The sequence below is a fragment of the Nelusetta ayraudi genome, unplaced genomic scaffold, assembly GCF_046127955.1.
Source record: "Nelusetta ayraudi isolate G7.1 ecotype Tasmania unplaced genomic scaffold, CSIRO-AGI_Nayr_v1 ptg000034l, whole genome shotgun sequence".
NCBI lineage: Eukaryota > Metazoa > Chordata > Actinopteri > Tetraodontiformes > Monacanthidae > Nelusetta > Nelusetta ayraudi.
In genome coordinates, this window is record NW_027466084.1 from 1,822,875 (window position 1) to 1,847,500 (window position 24,626).

Consider the following 24,626-nt stretch of genomic DNA (forward strand, 5'->3'; position numbering starts at 1 on the left):
AATCACTCAGACTGTCGAGGTACTGTGTGCGTCGCTGGACGCTAAAATTCTATCTATCTTCTATCTGCTGCCATCAAGCGGTTAATTTTAACATTACATGTGATGTCACGGATTACCTGGCTGGGGATCAGTTTTTCTGATCACTCTATCGTTCTTTGAAGTGACGCGACCGAAAGGTACAGGAAGGTCAAATTGCGGGGGTTTGTTGACAAGAGGAAAAACAAAAAGAAACATCAACAAATAAGTTTTGGTATTTCAAGGCCAACTGCGGGTAACCAGTTGTCTCAGGCAGCCCCATATCAAAATGTTCACTTTAAATGGTCAAGTTGAAGAACGTGCACGAGTATTGCCGCCACCTTCTGGACAGCAAGGCGAATTTCTTACGTTCTCATTTCAATTGCCTTTACACTCCCCTCCTAAAGTATTGGAGCAAGTGAGGCAGATGCCTTCATTTTTGCCACAGACCAAAAACATTTGGGTTTGAAAAAATAAGTAAAGAAAACAAAACAAAACAAAAAAGAATACAAGATTACAGATCAATGTCTCTGCTTTGATTTCCTGGATTTACATTTGGATCTGATGCATTTGTTATGGAACACCACAATATTTTGGTGAGCAAAAGTATTGGAACAGATAGACTTATGTTTCATGTCTTCAGCTTGCATGGCTTCTCCTGGGACAGACCCAATAATCTATTGACGAGGTGGCCAGTGATGGCAACGGTAAAAAAGTTAACTCAGAAATCTACAGAAACATCTTAACTGCCAATTAAAACATGTGACTAAACTGATTGGGAGGTCTTTCAACATGCAGCAATAAATGACCCAAAACACACTGCCTAAACAACAAAGGAGTTCATCAGGAGCAAAACATGGACGGCTCTAGACTAGCCAGGTCAGTCTCTGGATTAAAAGCAATAGATTTATTCTTAAAGTTAATATGGACTCACATGAGCTCTTTTCCATTCATTTATCAGAAAATAGCATACAACAGTTTCTCACAAAACTAAGATGAAACACAATTAATCAATGAAAAATAACGATTATACAAATAAATTTAATACCACAGAACAATTATAAAGACCGTTATTGGACCTATTCTTTGGCACTGAGGTACAGTAGTAGCCTAATTGTAAAGCTGAGGTTACCTCTCCTGGCAAGCCTTACAGACAAAATTGGATATTCAAACACATCAGCCAAGATTTCTAAAGCACTTGTACATCATCTTTCATATCATTCTTTATATAAAAAAAAAAAAAAAAAAATTGCCATCTTGAAGCTACTCCAAGGGAATTCACCACAAGCTCTACTATGATCTTGTGACAGGACATAATTCAAATTTTACGAAAAAGCCCGAAACAAATGTCTCATAATTTTCACTAACTAACTCCTCTGAATCCACCGTTAGAGTTCCAGTTCATGAAATGCAAAACTGCATCATCCTCAGATTATGGCCCTAATAAGATGAAGAAATTCAGGTGTTTTCAGAGAGACATGACCTCTGACCTCAGTGTGCTGATCTCACATGGTATGCTAAGGCACTGGAACTAACAAAACCTTTTCCACATTCTTTGCAAACAAATGGCTTCTCACCTGTGTGGATTCTGTTGTGTGCGGTCAAGTGAATATTTCTTGTAAACCTCTTGCCACATGTGTCACAAACATACGGCTTCTCACCTGTGTGGGCTCTTTTGTGTAAATTTAAGTCAGACTGTCGTGAAAACCTCTTGCCGCATGTGTCACAAACATACGGCCGCTCACCTGTGTGAGTTCTTTTGTGTGTTGTTAAGTCTGCTGGTCTTAAAAAACTCTTTTCACATGTGTCACAAACATGCGGCCTCTCACCTGTGTGGATTATGTTGTGAAGATTTCGGTACGCCTTTGTTGTGAACCTCTTGCCACATGTGCGGCAAGCATACGGCTTCTCACCTGTGTGCATCACCTTGTGTGATTTTAAGTTGTCCTTTGTTGAAAAACCCTTTGCACATGTTTGGCAAACAAACGGCCTCTCACCTGTGTGAACTCTATTATGTCTAGTTAAATTTGATATTTGTGAAAAACTCTTGCCGCATTCCTTGCAAACATGTTGCTTCTTACCAGTGCGAATTACTTTTTTTTGTAATGAGGTTCCAGGACTTGAGAACCCACTGCCATCTGTTGTGGAGACACGCTGATTCTTGCCAACGGGCCTCTGATTCAGAATCTCTGACTCAATCTCCTGTTCACCTTCCTTCTGGGCTCGACTCGGGGAAACACCAGCGGAGAGGGAAAGCTGCTGCAGGTCACTGTTGGCTTCTGACACCACAGAGGTAATAACTACAGATTTAACGTCAGACTCCTCACAATGCCACTTCACAGTTTGATCTTCACTCTTGATACTTTCCTCCTCAGCAGAACATAAGTGGACTGGAGTTCTTGTCCAGTTCTTGTCTTGGTTCTTGGGTGCTTGGTCTTCCACAATCACCTCCTCCTTGCAGACAAGTTGCTGTGGGATCTCTGGATGGGAACAGAACATCAAGAAACACGTTATACAGGCCACCACATTCCCAAAATCTTTTAACATCAACAACCTGCATCTCCCACCAGTGAAGAGCTAGAAATGGAGGAGACTCCATGCTTCAACGTGTGTGTGTGTGTGTGTGTGTGTGTGTGTGTGTGTGTGTGTGTGTGTGTGTGTGTGTGTGTGTGTGTGTGTGTGTGTGTGTGTGTGTTCGAAAATCTGTTGTGTAAATTGTTCATGTTTGATGTCCCAATGAGTCAGGATGCTACAGCGATGGCTAGCTAGTTTCTATCAGCTTTAGTTAGCTAGTTTCTATGCACCTGTAAAAACGCTGCCCATGAGCTGGACAGTAGAGCCATCGCCCGAAAGAACAGCAGCTAAAACGAAACACAGCTGGTCTTCTATCTACTATGAAAATAAAGGCGTAACTCACCTATACGGCGTAACTTTACTACCGGCTTCCAGGCCGCATCAAACAACTTGCGACGTTGTTCCAACTCTTCTTCATAATCGTCGATCACTCTGTGAAAAACAGCAAATATCTCCTCTGCTGCAGCTGCGAGTCTGCTGCGGACCAACTCCTTTAAATATTCCGCCGAACTGGAAGGCATCGTTGTTTCTCTAAACGTCGCTCCAGCCATTGAAAGAAATTCAGCCTCCTGGCGATGGGTTCCTGGGTGGACTTCAGTGAGACCGAGGGGCCTTGCGTTTACACGAAGCCGGGTTTTTTTCCCACAGAAACCACACAGACCGAAACCGCACTTTTCCGAAAACGCTCCTCGGGGTGGATAAATTTGAAAACGCCGCCTTGCCCGGGTTCTTGTAAACACTGAAACTGCTCCTTAAAAAAAACAAAAACCCTCTGATGTCACGGCTCTAAACCCCTCCCCCTGCCCTGTAACCTGAGCGGCAATGAGGTGCAGATGACCACTCGCATCAACAACAACAACAGCGTGGGGCAGCGGACTGTTGCTACTGATCAGCCTGCAGTCTTTCCCTTAACCTCCATTACAACAAACCGCAAACAATAGTTAACAACAACACACGGTGCTCGTGGATCGATCGTGAATTGTGTACAAAGTGAAAATAAACTCAACGAAAACAATTTGCAAACATCCTGTTTTAATTTTTAATGATTTTCTTTTGGGTCGGCAGACTGGAATATTGAGTCGTTTCCAGCATATCCGTGTAAACAGGATTTTCATTTGTTTATTTATTTATTTGGAATAAGGTTTCGTGTTTACGGAAGCGTATTACGGAAGAGTATTGCATTCACTTTACAAAAAAATAAATAAATCTGTTTTTCAATGTAAATATTTCTGTTTTTCGAGCAAACTTTTTTCCGCCCTCTTTTTCGTGCTATTTTTTTCCCGCCCTATTTTCCCGAGTTTAGAGAGCATCGGAAACAATCGCATCCATTCTTTCATTGAGAGCTAGATATAATGGAAGCAAACATGGCCAGCTTGTTTAGTTCAGTCAAATTCTATTTTGACATGGGGTTTAAGACACTGGGAAATAGTCCTGTCTTTCAGTGACATAGATGGCATTACAATCAGTTTGTCAACTTTACGTAGGCATCTGAGGACTTTGCAGTTGCTTCGAAGGAAAGCCCATTCAGATATGCTTGACATCGCCAAAAAACAGGGCGGAAAAGAAATTGCACGAAAAACAAGGGCGCAAAAAAATTTGTACGAAAAAAAGGGCAGAAAAAAATTAGCATGAAAAACAGGGCTGAAAAATAATTTGCACGAAAAACACAGAAAAGAGGGGGGGTTGGGGGAATTAATCAGGAAAACAAAAAGATATTAGCACGAAAAACAGGGCTGGAAGAAAATAGCACGCAAAACAGAAATAATTACACTGAAAAACAGAGATTCTTTTTTTTTATTTGCCAAGTAAAAACAATACGCTTCTGTAGTATGCTAATAGTAGTGTATACTCTAAAACTAGTGTCGTGGAGTGTTTTTGCGTTTCTACGGTGTGAGTGAAAGGATGGCTCTGAACCCAAGTGTTTATTCTCGTGAGAGGAACAAGGATATCCGCTGCCACAGTTTTTCACCAAGCATCAGGAGTACAAGTCTTTGATACCACGGAATAAACCCGAGCATGAGATGAATAAACATGAGCATATAATGAGCAGATACATATGTAATTTGTTGAACACCTCCCAAACAATATTTGGATTCCCGCCAGACACAATATCGCCTGGCAAAAGATACAAACTCTATCTCAGCTACTTGATGCCATCCCCAATGTGTTTTGGTTAACCTTACATAACCTTTGTGTTTATGGCTTGCATGGGGGGCTGCATATACTAAAGGCTTGCTCATCACCAAGAAATGTCCCCCTAAAAGTCAAGTTGTCACAGATCACATGATTCAACAATAGTTTTCCCAACAATTTATCAGTCTCATTATCTATGTTGCAGAGCCCAGGGTTTTATTGAACATTTGAATAATAATAATTATATATATATATGTATATATATATATATATATATATGTGTGTGTGTATATATATATATATATATATATATATATATATATATATATATATATATATATATATATATATATATATATATATGTATATATATATATATATATATATATATATATATATACACACACACACACACACACACACACACACACACAACAGGAACTATTTGGCCATGACAGTTCTAAATGTGTTGATTGTTGGTACAACAAATATTTATGTAGTCTGTCTTTTCTCTTCATTTTTTCAAAGCAATGGCTACATCCTCAACTCCTCAGCTCCCCCAAGATGACGGCCTGTGGAAATTTCTTCAGAACAGAGGTGTTCCTCAGGAGTGTATTTTGAAAATGCAGCAGGATCATGTAAGCCACAAATTAAAAAACTGTTTTTGGACTATCTCACACTGTCCATTAGTTCCCTGTATGCATTAGGCATTTGGTTGTCCTGAAATTTAGCATGGACGTTTAGGAGATGGGACAATTTAAGCTGTCTCATGTCTAATGTATACACTTTATTTTTACATTTTGATTGCAGATTGACAGCTCTGCAGGTGGTGACTTAGATGATGCCACTCTGGCTACATACATCCCAGCCTATGATGCCAGGATTGCCACAAGGCGTTTCTGTCTCGAAAAAAACAAAGTTGGAATTGATACCAAAAGACTGTCTTTATTTAAAAACCTTCAAAAAAGAACAATGGGACTAATACTTTTCAAGTGGAAGGAGAAACTTCCCCCTACCTTTAAGATGTGGGTCAATGACCTTTTACACCTTCTGGTACTGGAAAGGATTCGCTACTCCACCAGAGGATGTGTTCAGAAATTTCATACTGCATGGAAACCTTTCCTAAACTATATTGACAAATTAGACGCCGCTAACATTGGTGATTTATGTGATTGAACCTGTATTGCTTTGAAATTCATAAGGACCATTATTGTTTTCTCTTTTAGTTTGTTTAGCTTTTTTCTTTTTTTTGACTTCTTTGTTTCATGCACTAAAGTAAAATATTGTTTGTTTTTCTGTATTCTTTTTATATTTTTATGCATATTTTTTTCTTTTCTTTTTGAATTGCTACATATATATATATATAAATATATATATATATGTGTGTGTGTCATTTATTTTTTTTTGACGTATACATATACAGGTATATCATATTTGTAATTGTTAATGGTACGGTGGTGTTGTTGCAGGGATGGGGCTCTGTTGGAGCATGGGGGTTTATGTTTATATATTTAATGTTTATGTTTATATGCTTATTTGTAATATCACTGTCCAAATATGAAAAATCAATAAAAAAGACTTGGAGGAAAAAGAAAAAAGAAAAATGGGCATAACGAGGAACAAAGACAGCGACACCGCCTTTGAAGGTGAAAATCCAGTGCGACAAACAAATATGCATCCAAGAAGTAATAGGAGAGCCTGGAAGACAACCAGAAAAATAGAATTAGGGTGGATACATGACAACAGACAAGTCTGAAAACGCAGTGATGGAGGAAACAGAGTTCTTGATGTTAGCAAGTTTTTTCCTCATGACAACTCAACAATGGGAAAAAGGGAAGAGTTCACTCATGATGTAGTTAACTTCCAGGAAGCGCAAGTTAATGAGGGAGTTACTGTGGGAGAGTACTACGAGACACACAAATTGGGGTTGTTGGGATTTTTATTTGCGCACTAAGACCCTGGCCAGTGAAGATGACCCATCAAAAGAAGCTGACATACAAACAGATGACCAACATGAAAGCACAACAGAATCTGGAAAAGACAGAGACGCAATGGTAGTGTGACCAGTTCACAAAGAACACAAGTGGTGGTGAAAATGAAAGTCACAGTTAAAGACAATGATCATAGCGCTGCCTCTCTTAATTCTGGAAAATAGGGCGAAAAAAAATTTGCATGAAAAACAGAAATTACACTGAAAAACAGAGATTTTTTTTTTATTTGCAAAGTGAATGCAATACACTTCCATAATACGCTTCTGTATACACAAAAAAAATATTTCAAATAAATAAATAAACAAATGAAAATCCTGTTTACACGGATATGCTGGAAACGACTCAATATCCCAGTCTGCCGACCCAAAAGAAAATAAATAAAAATTAAAACAGGATGTTTGCAAATTGTTTTCGTTGAGTTTATTTTCACTTTGTACACAATTCACGATCGATCCACGAGCACCGTGTGTTTTTGTTAACTATTGTTTGCGGTTTGTTTCACATAAAGTATCCAGTTTTTAACGTAGAATTTTACTTATTTGATCATCCAACAGCATTGTTAAATGGCGAACCAATGGTTAGCTTGATACTATAAAAATGTCACTTCCGGGGTTGGCCAGCCGGAGGGAATGGCGGTGACGAAACGAGGAAATTCGCCGAAGGTTAGGTGGTTACCGGGGAGGCAGACTTTGGTCCGTCCTTCTTGGCCGGGTACTCGAACAACGCTTCCTTCAGACGGAGGACACTCGGTCTGAAGGGCGCGCGCGCGCACACACACACACACACACACACACACACACACACACACACACACACACACACACACACACACACACACACACACACACTAGGGTTGCCACCTCCTAGAGTTTAAAATACGGAAACATGCGGCTTCTCACCTGTGTGGATTCTGTTGTGTGCTGTCAAGCAAAACTTTCTTGCAAAACTCTTGCCACATGTGTGGCAAGCATACGGCCTCTCACCTGTGTGGACTATGTTGTGACGATTTTGCGCCAACTTTGTTTTAAACCTCTTGCCACATGTTGGGCAAGCATATGGCTTCTCACCTGTGTGCGTCATCTTGTGTGATTCCAAGTGTGCCTTTGTTTGAAAACGCTTTGCACATGTTTGGCAAACAAACGGCCTCTCACCTGTGTGAACTCTATTATGTACAACTAAATTTGATGGATGTGAAAAACTCTTGCCGCATTCCTTGCAAACATGTTGCTTCTTACCAGTGCGAATTACTTTTTTTTGTAATGAGGTTCCAGGACTTGAGAACCCACTGCCATCTGTTGTGGAGACACGCTGATTCTTGCCAACGGGCCTCTTTTTCAGAATCTCTGAATCAATCTCCTGTTCACCTTCCTTCTGGGCTCGACTCGGGGAAACACCAGCGGAGAGGGAAAGCTGCTGCAGGTCACTGTTGGCTTCTGACACCACAGAGGTAATAACTACAGATTTAACGTCAGACTCCTCACAATGCCACTTCACAGTTTGATCTTCACTCTTGATACTTTCCTCCTCAGCAGAACATAAGTGGAGGTCTTCAGGCTCCTGCTTCAGTTTGAGTTCAAAGCTGCTCTCCTCCTCCTGTTGCTCTTTAATCTGTGGAGGTTCAGGCTTCTCTTGATCCTGACTGGAGTTCTTGTCTTGGTTCAAGGGTGCTTGGTCTTCCACAATCACCTCCTCCTTGCAGACAAGTTGCTGTGGGATCTCTGGATGGGAACAGAACATCAAGAAACACGTTATACAGGCCACCACATTCCCAAAATCTTTTAACATCAACAACCTGCATCTCCCACCAGTGAAGAGCTAGAAGTGGAGGAGACTCCATGCTTCAACGTGTGTGTGTGTGTGTGTGTGTGTGTGTGTGTGTGTGTGTGTGTGTGTGTGTGTGTGTTTCGAAAATCTGTTGTGTAAATTGTTCATGTTTGATGTCACAAGGAGTCATGATGCTACAGCGATGGCTAGCTAGTTTCTATCAGCTTTAGTTAGCTAGTTTCTATGCACCTCTAAAAACGCTGCCCATGAGTTGGACAGTAGAGCCATCGCCCGAAAGAACTAAAACGAAACACAGCTGGCCTTCTATCTACTATGAAAATAAAGGCGTAACTCACCTATACGGCGTAACTTTACTACCGGCTTCCAGGTCGCATCAAACAACTTGCGACGTTGTTCCAACTCTTTTTCATAATCGACGATCACTCTGTGAAAAACTGCAAATATCTCCTCAGCTGCAGCTGCGAGTCTGTCGCGGACCAACTCCTTCAAATATTCCGCCGAACTGGAAGGCATCCTTGTTTCTCTAAACGTCGCTCCAGCCATTGAAAGAAATTCAGTATCCAGGGCGATGGGTTCCTGAGTGGACTTCAGTGAGACCGAGGGGCCGTGTACACGAATATGGGGTTTCAGAAACAGCACTCGACAGGGTGGATAAGCTTGAAAACGCCTTCTTCTTCTCTCTCTAGTGTCCGGCAGGCTGTACGCAATACGGTGCAATGCTGCCCCCTACCGGTCAACCATACCCCTCTAACATCTCAGATCCTCTCATACACTCCTGAGCAGAGGCGATTTCTCTGAAGCTCAGCTTCCCCTAAAATAGGAGAAAATAAGTGGTCAAATATAGACTGTTGTGCGTACATTTCATCGACTAAATATTTGGTGGAGAACGTTCATCTTTTGTTCAGAATCAGCTACTTATCCCTGGTAACTGACAGTGAAACGACTTCCTTCTCATTCTCCCCCGCAGCGTCACAGTGATTAGATGCTGAGCGTCTATTGAACTCAATGGGGAAGCATAGAGTGGGTTGTTCCACTGTAGCCAAACTCTACGGTCATTGGATAAATGCTGGGATTTGTCCCACGGTCCCAACGAACGCTCACCGGCTCTGGGGGTCTTTGGAACAGTGGGCTGGCCTCTGTTGGCCCGGACGCTCGGCTTTCCCTTTTTGATTGACAGGGAAAAGAGCAAATCAGCGATCTTAAAGTATAAACATCCGCCGATGCAGTTTTCAAGTTTTTCATTCCATTCATTCATTCGTTCATCTTCTATACCCGCTTATTCCTATTCAGGGTCACGGGGTCTGCTGGTGCCTATCCCAGCTGTCATAGGGCGAAGGCAGAGTGACACCCTGGACAAGTCGCCAGTTCATCGCAGGGCCACATAGAAACAGACAACCATTCACACTCACATGCACAGCTACGGACAATTTAGAGTGTTCAATTGACCTCACATGCATGTTTTTGGAGTGTGGGAGGAAGCCGGAGAACCCGGAGAGAACCCACGCAGACACAGGGAGAACTTGCAAACTCCACACAGAACGGTCCAAGGTCCGGGCCCCGGAATCGAATCCACGACCTTCTTGCTGTGAGGCAACCACTAACCACTGCGCCACATGATCCGTTTGAGGCTGGATCCCTTTTTGATTGACAGGGAAAAGAGCGAATCAGCGATCTTAAAGTATAAACATCCGCCGATGCAGTTTTCAAGTTTTTCATTCCATCCGTCCATTTTCCATACCCGTTTATTCCTGATCTCAGGGTCACGGGGGTCTGCTGGAGCCAAGCCCAGCTATCACAGGGCGAGGGCAGAGTGACACCCTGGACAAGTTGTCAATTCATCGCAGGGCCACATACGGACAAACAACCATTCACACTCACAAGCACACCTACGGACAATTTAGAGTGTTCAATTGACCTCACATGCATGTTTTTGGAGTGTGGGAGGAAGCCGGAGAGAACCCACGTAGACGTGTAAGTCTACTAATTGATAAGGTGTGTCTGTGAATGTGTGTGAATGCAAACAACTAGGGATGGCCCGTTTGGCGGACGCTTCAGCGCTTGTTTTACCTCTGTGAAGCAGAGTGGTTCAGCACAATGTTCCGGGGCGTGTGTCAAATGACGCTGATCACGTGATTGATGACGTCCAAAGCGCCGAATGCATCGTTTGGTCGAACCATGGTTCAGACGTCACCCGACGGCACTCATCTGTTGGACAGGCATGTGGGTGCTCACCAGGTTACCAGCACAACTGCCAGTGCTACAGTGGAGGTTCAGAGGTACAGTAAAGATTATGACCCTCATCCCCAATTTTTGTGCACACCAGCTTCCTCAGCACCTTGTTAGAGGATTTTCTCCAATGCTGGTGAAGTCGTCAGCCAAAGCGGGAGCAGGCTGAAACCCAGCACAGTCGGAAAAAAATCCTGTTTTTAAATAAAAACCTGTGAAATGTATCCCATGCAGTCAATTTAGATTGGCCCTGTGTCACAAACACAATCCCCTGTCACTTTATGCTTATTTTCACAATGTAACACAAGCACTTCTCACATAAATTGACACAAATTGTTTTGTTTTATTTTTATTGTGTACATATTGAAGTATAACAAGGACAAGGAGGCTAGTTGAAGCGGATGATATACTTGCAGTGCGCCACTATTCTGAGTGGTTCAAAGCCCCAAAACTTTGGTTCATTTTCCGGCACAATCAGATGAACCCTGTGGAAGCTTCATGAGGTTTCAGCTGCTCATCCCTAGAAACAACCCAAATTTAACCCATGACACAAAGAAAAAAGTCCCAAAGCAACCCCCAGTGTAATGTATTGTTCAGTACGCGTTTGCCTTCGGGTTTCCGTAGCTGCTTTTGTGTGTCCCCGCTGTACCCCGTACTCGGTATATGCGCTACTGCAAAGCAGAAGTAAAGCTGTCGACTTGAGAAGCACCCGTCTGGTCATTGTCTCTCCTCACAAGATATTCACACACGAGTGAATACATAACACCCAACTTCTCCCTTGGAGGTCCTGCTCCTCCTGCTTGCAGCGAGAGAGTCTCAGCGAGAGCACCAGCCTCTTGTGTTCTTCCAGCCACACCCAGTCAACCTTTAGGTGTCCCTCATCAGGCTGACGAGCTGGCTGCGCGGGAGCCGGAGATGGGCTGGCCACAGGAGGCCCTACGGTGGCCGGGAAGTGCAAAACACAACCGCAAATCAGAAAACACAACCGCAAATCAGAAAGAAAAAAAAAAACACGTCAACCAAAACCGGAAGTGATACCTTTGACCCGGAAACTGCCTGGAAGTGCAGAACACAACCGCAAAAGGGGGAGAAAAAAAAACGCAAATCAGAAAACACAACACATCCACATCAAGTAGTTTATTTAGGAGTAGACTTAAGACCTTCCTTTTTCTTAAGGCTGATAATTAGATTCCATCCACTGTCCACAGTTAAGCTGCTATATATAGGCTTTACATTACAGGGATCGTTGCTCTGTGCAGGCGGAGCTTCTATCACTTTCCTCACCCAATCAACCTTTGACTCCATCTACTCAGTCCAAACTAGCTCTCATTATGCTTTGTATAGTATGCTTGATATGCAAGATACTGCCGCAGTCTCTGTGTTGCCCCGGCAGGTGATGACCACTGCGCCAGGAGCTGGATTGTGCTGTCCTGGGGGTCTTGGTGTCATCGCTTCATCCCACCACCACGCTTAGGACCTGGACTTGTCCTATCGGCAGATTGTTCATCGAGATAGGCTCTTGCCTTCCATAGCGTGGACAATTACATTCCACATGGACAGCAGCCTCAAATTTATTTTTCCATTTTTTGTGTCTATATCCATTTTGTGAATGTCTGGTTGGTGTATCTGTTTTTCACTCTGTCCTGTCTGCCACCCTGGCTCACTCTGCTCCTTTCTCTCTTTCTCTGTCTCTCCTCTATTTTTGGATTTCACCCCAACTACTCATAGGCAGATGATGGCCCTCTGGAGTCTGGTTCTGCCCTAGGTTTCTTCCCACAGGGGACTTTTTCCCAGCCACTGTCGCATCTTGCTTGCTCCGGGGGCCCGGTTGGTTCTCTCTGATCGTATAAAGCGCTTTGAGACGCCTTTGGTTGTGATTTAGCACTGTACAAATGAAGTATTATTATTATTATTATTATTATTATTATTATTATTATTATTATTATTATCATCAACCAAAACGGAAGTACTTTTGCCCAGGAAACTAAACATGCTCTCCCGTCTACGCTGGAATTTGTATCCCCTGGTCGTTGATTAAACTAATCCAACGACGCCATGCTACGGACAAATTAGACATTTATCAAGAATTGTTTTCATTCCGCTGTCCCCTACGTGTTGTTGAAGTGTATATTAGTTTTTTTCAATGACGTTACGCTACAGACACATTAGACAGTTATCCAGAATGTTTTTATTCTGCTGTCCTCTACGTGGTGTTGAAGCGTATATTCGTTAAATCAACGACGCCATGCTACAGACACATTAGAGTCTAGAAAGTTATCAATAATGTTTTTATTCCGCTGTCCTCTACGTAGTGCCGAAGATTATATTAGGCTATTCAGTGCACTGCATTGGCAATTGGAATTGGAATTGGAATTTCCTCTCCAAAAATAATCATGAAAATTCTTATCATATACCGTATGTTCTGTCATCTCTTAAGCTTACATGGCTTCTCCTGGGACAGACGATATTTTTTTATTTTGTTATGTTATTTATTTCCTCATTGCTTTTAATCAATATACAGTATTCCGTCACTATAAAGCGGTTCACCTTTCGCGACCTCGCTGTTTCGTGGATTTTTGTAGTCTAGTTTTGCACGTTTTTTTTTTTTTGTTTGGTTGTTTTTACAGCGTACAGTATGAACGCGCATTGTATTCGGCGTCCTGACTGGCTAAGGGAGAACTGCACATGTGTTCTGCGTCCTGATTAGGACTGTACTTTACTACACCACTGTCAATCAATCTCCGTGCAGTACAGAATGCGTTCGGCGAGCCAGATTTACAGAAATGTTCATGTTTGTCCAGGCGCAGCTGCACCGTCACGGACAGCGTATTCACCGTCAGAGGAACTGTGAAAATACGCGAGTTACTGGTAATAATTTCGTAGATTGATCTTTAAAATTAAATTTGTTAAAGTGTTTGGGCTTGAAAACAGGTTTTGATCTTTGGTTTCATTTACTAATTTACTTATGTATGTATAAGTAATGTACTTATTGACTCTTTTTTTTAATCGCGAAAGTTTGAACTTTGAGAGTGTTTAAATAAGAGAGAAATGTGCGAAAATGTTAATGCCTGTCTGAGAAAGTGTATGAAAGTGTGTCGTCTGGGGTTTTACGGCTTAAAACGTGCAAAATAATTGTAAACAATAAAGCTGATTACGTTGCGTATTTCGTCTATTGCAGGTTATTTTTAGAATGTATCCCCCGCGTTAAACGAGGAACCACTGTAATCTCCATTCTTTTCTATCGTATAGTTGCTGTAATTATGCAAGTTTCCCCAATGTGGGATTAATAAAGGCTTCTTCTTCTTTTTCTTCTCCTCAATAATCTATTGATGAGGTGGCCAGTGATGGCAACGGTAGAATTAACTCAGAAGTCTAAAAAAACATCTAACCGTTATTAAAACATGCAACTGATTGGGAAATTCTTCATCATGCAGCAAGACAATGACCCAAAACACACTGCCAAAACAACAAAGGAGTCCATCAGGAGCAAAACGTGGAAAGCTTTAGACCGGCCAGTCTCCAGACTGTAACCACTAGATTTATTCTTAAAGTTTATATGGACTCACAGGAAACTCTTTCCACTGACTTATCAGAAAATACCATACAACAGTTTCTCACAAAACTAAGATCAAACATGTTTAATCAACAACAAATAACTATTATACATACACATTTAATACCGCAGAAAAATTAATAAGACCGTTATTGGACCTGTTATCTGGCACTGAGGTACAGTCATAGCCTAATTGTAAAGCTGACGTTAACCTCTCATGGCAAACCTTACAAACAAAATTCAATATTTAAACACCTCAGCCAAGATTTCTAAAGCACTTGAACATCATCTTCATAAAACATTTGCCATCTTGAAGCTCCTCCAAGGGAATTCACCACAAGCTCTACTCTGATCTTGTCAAAGAGGACGTCATTTATAAACTGCAAAAATGAGAAAAGGCCCAAAACATATGTCTCATAATTTTCACTAACTTACTCCTCTGAATCCACCGTTAGAGTTCCAGTTCATGAAAAAATGCAAAACCACATCATCGACAAACCAACCACAGATTATGGCCCTAATAAGATGAAGAAATTCAGGTGTGTTCATAGCAAAGTGACCTCGGCCTTCAATGTGCTGATCTCACATGGTATGCGAAGGCATTGGAACTAATAAAACCTTTTCCACATTCTTTGCAAACAAATGGCTTCTCACCTGTGTGGATTCTGTTGTGTGCTATTAAGGACATCTTTCTTGCAAACCTCTTGCCACATGTGTGGCAAACATACGGCCTCTCACCTGTGTGGGTTCTGTTGTGTAATGTCAAGGACATCTTTCTTGCAAACCTCCTGCCACATGTGCTGCAAACATACGGCCTCTCACCTGTGTGGATTCTGTTGTGGAAAGTTAGGTTCCGCTGTGTTAAAAATCTCTTTTCACATGTGTCACAAACATACGGCCTCTCACCTGTGTGAGATCTTTTATGTATTGATAATTCCGCTGGTCTTATAAAACTCTTGCCACATGTGTCACAAACATGCGGCCTCTCACCTGTGTGGACTGTGTTGTGAAGATTTCGCGCCAACTTTGTTTTAAACCTCTTGCCACATGTGTCACAAGCATATGGCTTCTCACCTGTGTGCGTCATCTTGTGTAATTCTAATTGTGCCTTTGTTGGAAAACCCTTTGCACATGTTTGGCAAACAAACGGCCTCTCACCTGTGTGAACTCTATTATGTACAACTAAATTTGATAGATGTGGAAAACTCTTGCCGCATTCCTTGCAAACATGTTGCTTCTTACGAGTGCGAATTACTTTTTTTTGTAATGAGGTTCCAGGACTTGAGAACCCACTGCCATCTGTTGTGGAGACACGCTGATTCTTGCCAACGGGCCTCTGATTCAGAATCTCTGACTCAATCTCCTGTTCACCTTCCTTCTGGGCTCGACTCGGGGAAACACCAGCGGAGAGGGAAAGCTGCTGCAGGTCACTGTTGGCTTCTGACACCACAGAGGTAATAACTACAGATTTAACGTCAGACTCCTCACAATGCCTCTTCACAGTTTGATCTTCACTCTTGATACTTTCCTCCTCAGCAGAACATAAGTGGAGGTCTTCAGGCTCCTGCTTCAGTTTGAGTTCAAAGCTGCTCTCCTCCTCCTGTTGCTCTTTAATCTGTGGAGGTTCAGGCTTCTCTTGATCCTGACTGGAGTTCTTGTCTTGGTTCAAGGGTGCTTGGTCTTCCACAATCACCTCCTCCTTGCAGACAAGTTGCTGTGGGATCTCTGGATGGAAACAGAACATCAAGAAACACGTTATACAGGCCACCACATTCCCAAAATCTTTTAACATCAACAACCTGCATCTCCCACCAGTAAAGAGCTAGAGTTGGAGGAGACTCCATGCTTCACTTCCATTGTTGGCCGGGGTGTGTGTGTGTGTGTGTGTGTGTGTGTGTGTGTGTGTGTGTGTGTGTGTGTGTGTGTGTGTTTCGAAAATCTGTTGTGTAAATTGTTCATGTTTGATGTCACAATGAGTCATGATGCTACAGCGATGGCTAGCTAGTTTCTATCAGCTTTAGTTAGCTAGTTTCTATGCACCTGTAAAAACGCTGCCCATGAGTTGGACAGTAGAAAGAACAGCAGCTAAAACGAAACACAGCTGGTCTTCTATCTACTATGAAAATAAAGGCGTAACTCACCTATACGGCGTAACATCACTACCGGTTTACAGGCCGCATCAAACAACTTGCGATGTTGTTCCAACTCTTTTTCATAATCGACGATCACTCTGTGAAAAACTGCAAATATCTCCTCAGCTGCAGCTGCGAGTCTGCCGCGGACCAACTCCTTCAAATATTCCGCCGAAGGCATCCTTGTTTCTCTAAACGTCGCTCCAGCCATTGAAAGAAATTCAGCCTCCAGGGCGATGGGTTCCTGAGTGGACTTCAGTGAGACCGAGGGGCCGTTTACGCAAATGTGGGTTTCTCTGAAAACGAACAGACCGAAACCGCGCTTTGTCATTTGCAAACGCCTTCTTCTTCTTCTGGTGCTTATTTTTCGTTCCCCCCTGTAAATAAAAAACGTGGTAGAAAAAAAAACATAAATTATTCCTTCTCCTCCTTCTTCTGTTTTCTGGCAGGCTGTACGCCATACGGCGCAATGCTGCCCCCTACCGGTCAACCATACCCCTCTAACCCTCTAACATCTCAAATCCTCTCATACACTCCTGAGCAGAGGCGATTTCTCTGAAGCTCAGCTTCCCCTAAAATAGGAGAAAATAAGTGGTCAAATATAGACTGTTGTGCGTACATTTCATTGACTAAATATTTGGTGGAGAACGTTCATCTTTTGTTCAGAATCAGCTACTTATCCCTGGTAACTGACAGTGAAACGACTTCCTTCTCATTCTCCCCCGCAGCGTCACAGTGATTAGATGCTGAGCGTCTATTGAACTCAATGGGGAAGCATAGAGTGGGTTGTTCCACTGTAGCCAAACTCTACGGTCATTGGATAAATGCTGGGATTTGTCCCACGGTCCCAACGAACGCTCACCGGCTCTGGGGGTCTTTGGAACAGTGGGCTGGCCTCTGTTGGCCCGGACGCTCGGCTTTCCCTTTTTGATTGACAGGGAAAAGAGCGAATCAGCGATCTTAAAGTATAAACATCCGCCGATGCAGTTTTCAAGTTTTTCATTCCATTCATTCATTCATTCATCTTCTATACCCGCTTATTCCTATTCAGGGTCACGGGGGTCTGCTGGAGCCTAGCCCAGCTGTCATAGGGCGAAGGCAGGGTGACACCCTGGACAAGTCGCCAGTTCATCGCAGGGCCACATAGAAACAGACACCATTCACACTCACATGCACAGCTACGGACAATTTAGAGTGTTCAATTGACCTCACATGCATGTTTTTGGAGTGTGGGAGGAAGCCGGAGAACCCGGAGAGAACCCACGCAGACACAGGGAGAACTTGCAAACTCCACACAGAACGGTCCAAGGTCCGGGCCCCGGAATCGAATCCACGACCTTCTTGCTGTGAGGCAACCACTAACCACTGCGCCACATGATCCGTTTGAGGCTGGATCCCTTTTTGATTGACAGGGAAAAGAGCGAATCAGCGATCTTAAAGTATAAACATCCGCCGATGCAGTTTTCAAGTTTTTCATTCCATCCGTCCATTTTCCATACCCGTTTATTCCTGATCTCAGGGTCACGGGGGTCTGCTGGAGCCAAGCCCAGCTATCACAGGGCGAGGGCAGAGTGACACCCTGGACAAGTTGTCAATTCATCGCAGGGCCACATACGGACAAACAACCATTCACACTCACAAGCACACCTACGGACAATTTAGAGTGTTCAATTGACCTCACATGCATGTTTTTGGAGTGTGGGAGGAAGCCGGAGAACCCGGAGAGAACCCACGCAGACACAGGGAGAACTTGCAAACTCCACACAGAAAGGTCCAAGGTCCGGGCCCCGGAATCGAATCCACAACCTTCTTGCTGTGAGGCAACCACTAACCACTGCGCCACCGTGTCGGCGGGGTTTTTTTTTTTTTTTTCTTTTTTTTTTTTTTTTTTCTGTTTTTCTTTTAAAATTATGTTTAATCTGACTGCTCTCACTTCTCTGTTTACTCAACATATGTCTATCTTTTGATGTGCACGTTTCATATTGCACAATGTAATGACTGAAAAGCCATTATGTTTTTGCATGACATTGTTCAATAAAAACAAAGCGTGAGGCATCAAGACACACCAGCCAATCAGAACCAGCCGAAACGCGGCACGTACGACGCCATGGCGTCTCGCTGGTGTAAAAAAAAATATATATTTTTTTTTTTTCTGTGGATTGGCTGGCCTTAATTTGTTTTTGGTTTTTTGAGATATTACAAGTCTATGTCATAAAAATATACTATATATTTAACATGGAGGCGTCCTGTCAACCATATTTTAATTTAAAATGGTAGAGTTGAAGAACGTGCACGAGTATTGCCGCCACCTTCTGGACAGCAAGGCAAATTTATTACATTCTCATTTCATTTCAATTGCCTTTACACTCCCCTCCAAAAGTATTGGAGCAAGCGAGGCAGATGCCTTCATTTTTGCCACAGACCAAAAACATTTGGGTTTGCAATAATAATCATAGAAAAAACCAAACCAAAAAAAAAAAAAAAACGACATGACAGATCAATGTCTCTGCTTTGATTTCCTGGATTTACATTTGGATCTGATGCATTTGTAAAGCAACACCACATTTTTAGAAAAAAAAAAAAAAAAAGGATTGGAACAGATAGACTTAAGTTCTGTCATGTCTTAAGCTTGCATGGCTTCTTCTGGGACAATTGAAAATTCTTCATCATGCAGCAAGATAATGACCCAAAACACACTGCCAAAACAACAAAGGAGTCCATCAGGAGCAAAACGGGGACAGCTTTAGACCGGCCAGTCTCCAGACTTTAACCAATAGATTTATTCTGAAAGTTCATATGGACTCACAGGAAACTTTTTCAACTTATCAGAAAATACCATACAACAGTTTCTCACAAAACTAAGATCAAACACGTTTAATCAACATCAAATAACTATTATATATATACATTTGATACCGCAGAAAAATGAATAAGACCGTTATTGGACCTCTTATCTGGCACTGAGGTACAATCGTAGCCTAATTGTAAAGCTGACGTTAACCTCTCATGGCAAACCTTACAAACGAAATTGGATATTTAAACACCTCAGCCAAGATTTCTAAAGCACTTGAACATCATCTTTCATATCCTTCTTTATAAAACAGTTGCCATCTTGAAGCTACTCCAAGAGAATTCACCACAAGCTCTACTCTGATCTTGTGAAAGAGGATATCATTCTTATACTGCAAAAATGAGAAAAGGCCCAAAACAAATGTCTCATAATTTTCACTAACTTACTCCTCTGAATCCACCGTTAGAGTTCCAGTTCATGAAAAAAAAGCAAGACCACATCATCGACAAACCAACCACATATTATGGCCCTCATAAGATGAAGAAATTCAGGTGTGTTCAGAGCAAAGTGACCTCTGCCCGCAAAGTGCTGATCTCACATGGTATGCTAAGGCACTGGAACTAATAAAACCTTTTCCACATTGTTTGCAAACAAATGGCTTCTCACCTGTGTGGATTCTGTTGTGTGCTATCAAGGACATCTTTCTTGTAAACCTCTTGCCACATGTGTCACAAACATACGGCTTCTCACCTGTGTGGATTCTTTTGTGTAGAGTTAGGTCCCGCCGTCTTAAAAATCTCTTTTCACATGTGTCACAAACATACGGCCTCTCACCTGTGTGGATTCTGTTGTGTTTTGTCAAGCACAGCTTTCTTGGAAACCTCTTGCCACATGTGCTGCAAGCAAAAGGCCTCTCATCTGTGTGGACTCTTTTGTGTAAAGTTAAGTCCCACGGTTTTAAAAATCTCTTGCCACATGTGTCACAAACATACGCCCTCTCACCTGTGTGGATTCTTTTGTGTAATGTCAAGGACATCTTTCTTGCAAACCTCTTGCCACATGTGTGGCAAACATACGGCCTCTCACCTGTGTGGACTATTTTGTGTGAAGTTAGGTCCCACTGTCTTAAAAATCTCTTGCCACATGTGTCACAAACATACAGCTTCTCAACTGTGTGGATTATGTTGTGACGATTTAGCACCGACTTTGCTTTAAACCTCTTGCCACATGTGTCACAAGCATACGGCTTCTCACCTGTGTGTATCATCTTGTGTAATTCTAATTGTGTCTTTGTCGGAAAACCCTTTGCACATGTTTGGCAAACAAACGGCCTCTCACCTGTGTGAACTCTATTATGTACAACTAAATTTGATGGATGTGGAAAACTCTTGCCACATTCCTTGCAAACATATTGCTTCTTACCAGTGCGAATTACTTTTTTTTGTAATGAGGTTCCAGGACTTGAGAACCCACTGCCATCTGTTGTGAAAACACGCTGATTCTTGCCAACGGGCCTCTGATTCAGAATCTCTGACTCAATCTCCTGTTCACCTTCCTTCTGGGCTCGACTCGGGGAAACACCAGCGGAGAGGGAAAGCTGCTGCAGGTCACTGTTGGCTTCTGACACCACAGAGGTAATAACTAAAAAATTAACGTCAGACTCCGCACAATGCCTCTTCACAGTTTGATCTTCACTCTTGATACTTTCCTCCTCAGCAGAACATAAGTGGAGGTCTTCAGGCTCCTGCTTCAGTTTGAGTTCAAAGCTGCTCTCCTCCTCCTGTTGCTCTTTAATCTGTGGAGGTTCAGGCTTCTCTTGATCCTGACTGGAGTTCTTGTCTTGGTTCTTGGGTGCTTGGTCTTCCACAATCACCTCCTCCTTGCAGACAAGTTGCTGTGGGATCTCTGGATGGGAACAGAACATCAAGAAACACGTTATACAGGCCACCACATTCCCAAACTGTTTTAACATCAACAACCTGCATCTCCCACCAGTAAAGAGCTAGAAGTGGAGGAGACTCCATGCTTCACTTCCGTTGTTGCCCAGTGTGTGTGTGAGTGTGAGTGAGTGAGTGAGTGAGTGAGTGAGTGAGATTCGAAAATCTGTTGTGTAAATTGTTCATGTTTGATGTCACAATGAGTCATGATGCTACAGCGATGGCTAGCTAGTTTCTATCAGCTTTAGTTAGCTAGTTTCTATGCACCTGTAAAAACGCTGCCCATGAGCTGGACAGTAGAGCCATCGCCCGAAAGAACAGCAGCTAAAACGAAACACAGCTGGCCTTCTATCTACTATGAAAATAAAGGCGTAACTCACCTATACGGCATAACTTCACCACCGGCTTCCAGGTCGCATCAAACAACTTCCGACGTTGTTCCAACTCTTTTTCATAATCGACGATCACTCTGTGAAAAACTGCAAATATCTCCTCTGCTGCAGCTGCGAGTCTTTCGCGGACCAACTCCTTCAAATATTCCACCGAACTGGAAGGCATCGTTGTTTCTCTAAACGTCGCACCAGGCATTGAAAGAAATTCAGCCTCCAGGGCGATGGGTTCCTGAGTGGACTTCAGTGAGAACGAGGGGCCGTGTACACGAATACGGGTTTCTCTAAAAACGAACAGACCGAAACCGCATTTTCACGTAAACGCTCGACAGAGTGGATAAGATTGAAAACATTCTTCTTCTTCTTCTTCTTCTTCTTCTTCTTCTGGTTTCCGGCAGGCTGTACGCAATACGGCGTAAGGCTGCCCCCTAGCGGTCACCCATATCCCTCTAAAATCTCAAATCCTCTCATACACTCCTGAGCAGAGGCGATTGCCCTGAAGCTCAGTGCATGTGCCAGCTAATGTTGTTTCACAGAATGTTTTTTATATTATGGGTTATTTTTTATACGCTGGGTTATGCTTCACGTGGTGTAGGTGGGACATTGGCAGAAACAAATATCAGCTGCTCTTCACCTGGCGGGTTTTTTGGATTGAACTGAGAGGGTGAGGGAGGGGATGTCCCACTTTTGCTGACCGCTTTACTTTGCTTGGCCTTAGTTTTGTTTAAACCTTAATTTTTTGTCACTCAAACACAATACAATAAATCTGCAATAGCAACTTGTCTCCGGAGCCGTGACTTCGTTCATCAGTGCGTCCGGCAGGTATTTTTCCCCTTACTTAGCCTCTCTGCGACTATATTTCGTTTTTCTACTGGTCCTTTGGATAGTCTCTCTACACTCAGCTTCCACCTAAAATAGGAGAAAATAAGTGGTCAAATATAGACTAAACTTGTCTGTTTACTCAACACATGTCTATCTTTTGATGTGCACGTTTCATATTGCACAATGTAATGAGTGAAAAGCCATTATGTTTTTGCATGACAATTGTTCAATAAAAACAAAGCGTGAGGCATCAAGACACACCAGCCAATCAGAACCAGCCGAAACACGGCACGTACGACGCCGTGACGTCTCGCTGGTGTAAAAAAATATATATATATATATTTTTTTTTCTGTGGATTGGCTGGCCTTAATTTGTTTTTGTTTTTTTGAGATATTAAAAGTCTATGTCATAAAAATATACTATATATTTAACATGGAGGCGTCCTGTCAACCATATTTTAATTTAAAATGGTAGAGTTGAAGAACGTGCACGAGTATTGCCGCCACCTTCTGGACAGCAAGGCAAATTTCTTACATTCTCATTTCATTTCAATTGCCTTTACACTCCCCTCCAAAAGTATTGGAGCAAGCGAGGCAGATGCCTTCATTTTTGCCACAGACCAAAAACATTTGGGTTTGCAATAATAATCATAGAAAAAACCAAACCAAAAAAAAAAACACGACATGACAGATCAATGTCTCTGCTTTGATTTCCTGGATTTACATTTGGATCTGATGCATTTGTAAAGCAACACCACATTTTTAGAAAAAAAAAAAAAAAAGGATTGGAACAGATAGACTTAAGTTCTGTCATATCTTAAGCTTGCATGGCTTCTTCTGGGACAATTGAAAATTCTTCATCATGCAGCAAGATAATGACCCAAAACACACTGCCAAAACAACAAAGGAGTCCATCAGGAGCAAAATGTGGACAGCTTTAGAGTTTAACCACTAGATTTATTCTTAAAGTTAATATGGACTCACAGGAAACTCTTTCCACTGACTTATCAGAAAATACCAAACAACAGTTTCTCACAAAACTAAGATCAAACACGTTTAATCAACAACAAATAACTATTATATATATATACATTTGATACCGCAGAAAAATGAATAAGACCGTTATTGGACCTGTTATCTGGCACTGAGGTACAGTCATAGCCTTATTGTAAAGCTGACGTTAACCTATCATGGCAAACCTTACAAACAAAATTCAATATTTAAACACCTCAGCCAAGATTTCTAAAGCACTTGAACATCATCTTTCATGTCCTTCTTTATAAAATAGTTGCCATCTTGAAGCTACTCCAAGGGACTTCACCACAAGCTCTACTCTGATCTTGTGAAAGAGGACATCTTTCTTATACTGAAAAAATGAGAAAAGGCCCAAAACAAATGTCTCATAATTTTCACTAACTTACTCCTCTGAATCCACCGTTAGAGTTCCAGTTCATGAAAAAATGCAAAACTGCATCATCGACAAACCAACCACAGATTATGGCCCTCATAAGATGAAGAAAATCAGGTGTGTTCAGAGCAAAGTGACCTCGGCCCGCAATGTGTTGATCTCACATGGTATGCGAAGGCATTGGAACTAATAAAACCTTTTCCACATTCTTTGCAAACAAATGGATTCTAACCTGTATGGATTCTGTTGTGTGTTTTCAAGTACATCTTTCTTGCAAACCTCTTGCCACATGTGTGGCAAACATATGGCTTCTCCCCGGTGTGGGCTCTTTTGTGTAAAGTTAAATTCCACGGTCTTGTAAACCTCTTGCCACATGTGTCACAAACATGCGGCTTCTCACCTGTGTGGACTGTGTTGTGTTTTGTCAAGCACACCTTTCTTGTAAACCTCTTGCCACATGTGCTGCAAGCAAAAGGCCTCTCATCTGTGTGGACTCTTTTGTGTAAAGTTAAGTCCCACGGTTTTAAAAATCTCTTGCCACATGTGTCACAAACATACACCCTCTCACCTGTGTGGATCATGTTGTGTCTTGTCAAGGACATCTTTCTTGCAAACCTCTTGCCACATGTGTGGCAAACATACGGCCTCTCACCTGTGTGGACTATTTTGTGTGAAGTTAGGTCCCACTGTCTTAAAAATCTCTTGCCACATGTGTCACAAACATGCGGCCTCTCACCTGTGTGAACTATATTATGTCTAGTTAAATTTGATAGATGTTGAAAACTCTTGCCGCATTCCTTGCAAACATGTTGCTTCTTACCAGTGCGAATTACTTTTTTTTGTAATGAGGTTCCAGGACTTGAGAACCCA

The 24,626-nt window shown here is 42.3% G+C and overlaps 2 protein-coding genes across 10 annotated transcripts in view; both read right to left on the minus strand.

Moving 5' to 3' along the window:
• Positions 1-904: 904 nt before the first annotated feature.
• LOC142892330 (uncharacterized) lies at positions 905-16,870 on the minus strand. Of its 9 annotated transcripts, none has more exons than XM_076032414.1 (4): positions 16,419-16,870; positions 15,436-16,002; positions 7,613-7,780; positions 905-1,592 (listed from the first exon to the last, which is right to left on the minus strand). In XM_076032414.1, exons 1-4 carry the CDS (start codon positions 16,738-16,740, stop codon positions 1,507-1,509), a joined length of 1,143 nt encoding a protein of 380 aa, XP_075888529.1. In that variant the 5' UTR covers positions 16,741-16,870; the 3' UTR covers positions 905-1,506. The 9 variants fall into 9 exon arrangements, with proteins under 9 accessions (XP_075888529.1, XP_075888527.1, XP_075888524.1 ...); XM_076032412.1 differs by having other exon boundaries at positions 905-1,676; XM_076032409.1 differs by having other exon boundaries at positions 905-1,844; positions 16,419-16,869.
• Positions 16,871-19,145: 2,275 nt separating this feature from the next.
• The window catches only part of LOC142892528 (uncharacterized), a 6,731-nt gene continuing 1,250 nt past the window's right edge, over positions 19,146-24,626 (minus strand). The window contains exons 2-5 of the mRNA XM_076032740.1: positions 24,120-24,626; positions 23,989-24,035; positions 21,518-21,832; positions 19,146-21,105 (exon numbers count right to left, since the gene is read on the minus strand). The exon at positions 24,120-24,626 is cut by the window's right edge and continues 433 nt beyond it. Coding sequence (XP_075888855.1) covers positions 19,748-21,105; positions 21,518-21,832; positions 23,989-24,035; positions 24,120-24,626 — 2,227 coding nt within the window. The 3' untranslated portion in view covers positions 19,146-19,747. The remainder of the gene's footprint in view (positions 21,106-21,517; positions 21,833-23,988; positions 24,036-24,119) is intronic.

What these genes read in the sequence shown, in the direction of transcription:
- LOC142892330 (XM_076032409.1), bottom strand. Translation starts at nt 16,740, where the DNA reads ATGACAAAGCGCGGTTTCGGTCTGTTCGTTTTCAGAGAAACCCACATT. An exon ending in AGTGATGTTACGCCGTATAG is followed by an intron (nt 16,003 to 16,418) that starts GTGAGTTACGCC and finishes GTTTCCATCCAG; the next exon opens with AGATCCCACAGCAACTTGTC. An exon ending in ACACAACAGAATCCACACAG is followed by an intron (nt 1,845 to 7,612) that starts GTGAGAAGCCGC and finishes TAATCCACACAG; the next exon opens with GTGAGAGGCCGCATGTTTGT.